This window comes from Nicotiana attenuata, unplaced genomic scaffold (assembly GCF_001879085.1).
Source record: "Nicotiana attenuata strain UT unplaced genomic scaffold, NIATTr2, whole genome shotgun sequence".
Taxonomy (NCBI): Eukaryota; Viridiplantae; Streptophyta; class Magnoliopsida; order Solanales; family Solanaceae; genus Nicotiana; species Nicotiana attenuata.
Window position 1 is genome coordinate 38,185 of NW_017673234.1, and position 2,884 is coordinate 41,068.

The 2,884-nt window shown below is 45.5% G+C and overlaps 1 protein-coding gene across 1 annotated transcript in view; it reads left to right on the plus strand.

Moving 5' to 3' along the window:
• Positions 1 to 243: 243 nt before the first annotated feature.
• LOC109215797 overlaps positions 244 to 2,884 on the plus strand; it is a 10,941-nt gene continuing 8,300 nt past the window's right edge. The window contains exons 1-2 of the mRNA XM_019379906.1: positions 244 to 720; positions 823 to 981. Coding sequence (XP_019235451.1) covers positions 244 to 720; positions 823 to 981 — 636 coding nt within the window. The remainder of the gene's footprint in view (positions 721 to 822; positions 982 to 2,884) is intronic.

Below are 2,884 nucleotides of genomic sequence, written 5' to 3' on the forward strand. Positions count from 1 at the left end.
GAAAATTTGGTCGAATATCCCGCCGTGACTTGGGGGGATGTGCACAACAGGTATCAGTCGAAAATCAGGGTCGAAGACGACCAATTAGGAGCCCCTTCGGGCTCAGTATATCCTAGTAGGCTCTTAACGAAGGAACAAAGGTTTACAGAAAGAGAGCCAAGATTAAACAAGGAAAGATACCAGCCGTATGTAGAAGACCGAAGAAACTCGCCAAGGCGTAATATACCTCGAGGTGATTAAAGGATGGATCGAGGTCAAAATTCCCGGGGACTCATGAGTAAAGCCGGTTTCGATAGGCACATTGGGCCGGCAGAGGCACCCCAGATATCTGAGTACAACTTCAACGTTGATGTCTCGGATAACGTCTTAGCCATAGGTAAAATCAAAGATACTAGGTGGCCGAAACCCATACTATCAGACCCTTCACAGAGGAATCCCAACTTGATGTGTAAGTATTACGGAACTCATGGTCATAGGACCGAGGATTGCAGGCAGCTCAGGGAGGATGTAGCCCGTTTGTTCAATGAAGGGCACCTTCGTGAGTTTCTCAATGACCGGGCCAAGAACCATTTTCGAGAAAGAGATACAAACAGGAAAAATGAACCAGAAGAACCGCAGCACATCATCCACATGATCGTTGGAGGGGTTGACGCCCCACAGGAACCCGTTTTCAAACGGACAAAGATATTCATCACCAGGGAAAGGCGAACTCGGAGTTACGTACCAGAGGATGCTCTCATGTTCAGCGAAGAGGACATCGAGACCTTGTCTCAGCCTCATAATGACGCATTGGTAATTTTTTTTCTTTTAAATAAAATTCAGATTAAAAGTGTGCTCGTGGATCCGGGTAGCTCGGCCACCATAATCAGGTCGAAAGTGGTGGAGCAGCTCGGACTGCTCGACCAGATTGTACCCGCCTCTCGATTCCTCAATGGATTAAACATGGAGAGCAAGACAACAAAAGGGGAAATCATCCTCCCGGTCAACGTAGCCGGTACCATCCAAGATACCAAGTTTCATGTCATCGAAGGTGACATGAGATACAATGCCTTACTTGGAAGGCCGTGGATACACAGTATGAGGGTAGTACCCTCGACCCTCCATCAAACGATGAAATTTCCAACCAAGGATTGAGTAAAGGCAGTATGCGGGGAGCAGCATGAAAAAAGAGAGATGTTCGCGGTGCACGACATGTCACCGGCATCAACACCCTCTACATCATAGAGGCCAAAAGACAAGCAAAAAATCAGCTAACGACTACAACCTACATTCTCGGCTACATCCGAACGAGTGAGTAAAGGACCGTGTCGCGTCCCCGGAACAAGTACTCGGAATTTATAAAAGCTCGAACACCATCGCCAAGGTACAACCCTCTCCCTTTTTATTTATGTTTTACACTAATTTACTGCAGGTGTTCGATCGAGAGGAATCGAAGCGCCCTCCATCTCAAAGACCTTGGGTTTTAAAGCATGCATCGCACTCTTTTTCCCTTAGATCGGATTTTATCCCAAACGGGTTTTTCCAGTGAGGTTTTTAACGAGGCAACATCCATACGCTACCTAAGGAGAACTCATCAAGTATTCAAGGTTTCTCTTCAATCAACCTCAAATACTGGGGGGCATCACCCCAGAAGGTCACCCCTCGGAAGAAATCAAGCTATGCCCAGGAGGACCTCGATAGGAGAATGTTGTATTGGGTCAAACGGTCAAATGAACCGTGTCCACGTAGAATAATCGAGCCTCCAAAAGCAAAAAACATGTACGCATATATCAAGTAATCGAGGAAGCCTCTTTGCTTATCAAAACACTTCGCGCCTCAAAGAAGTTTACTACTGTCACATGAAACGGCCTAAGAGCCAAAAACTCTCGAACACTCGGGGTCTGTCTTCGACAGTCAACTCATTGAGCCATCAAAAACATCAAATCTGTAAGACCTCAGCAAGGCATACCAAAACTCATAAGACCTTAAAAAGGAATAACCCCTATATTAAGACCGAGGCTATATATCGAACTTGTAAGACCCCTAAAAGGGCATACCCTCGATATAGACACCGAGGTCATCTCACCCAGGGACTATCGACTACGGTCGCATCAAAAGGCTCTGGCCAAATTAACACGGCTCGGAGACGTCCGACTGCCGCCATAGAACTAAAGATCTTCAAATACTTCGAAAACACTTCAAAAAGAACCGGTTAATCAGGCTACCCCCGCAATAAGGAAAAGAGCTTCGATCATATCAGCTCTAAACAATGAAAAGGCTTCGATACAATCAGCCTTCAGCAAAAGGCTTCGAAAAATCAGCCTTCAAGAGAACCTCCCGAGGTACTCGATTATCGTCGCATATCAATTCGTAATCGAGATTCTTATTTAACCCGTCGAAGAGTCGGACGAACATGAAACATGCCAAGGCATAATCAAATCTTTAGCTGAAAATGGGAAAACTATAGCCATATTAGAGGTCGCATCGACCCAATCTAAAAAGCGCCTAAGGGCCAATGCGTAAGAGCCTAAGGGCCAGCCTAAAGAGCCTAAGGGCCAATGAGTAAGAGCCTAAGGGCCAGCCTAAAGAGCCTAAGGGCCAATTCGTAAGAGCCTAAGGGCCAGTATATCGAAAACCTAAGGGTCAATGAGCCTGAATCAAAACTTGATTCGAGGACCAAGCCCTGAATGGTTAACTATCATCAATTATTCATCGAGCATAACCTAAGGGTTCCTATCATAAAAGTCCAACACATCAGACTAATTATTGACAAGCATCAACGCTCAAAACATAAACAAAGACACAAACAAGTGGAAATTCATACGAAGGGAACCAAAGGTTCCTTGTATTATGAATGATGGTACAAAGGTACATTTACACCACTCCCACAGGGAGCCCGTATACA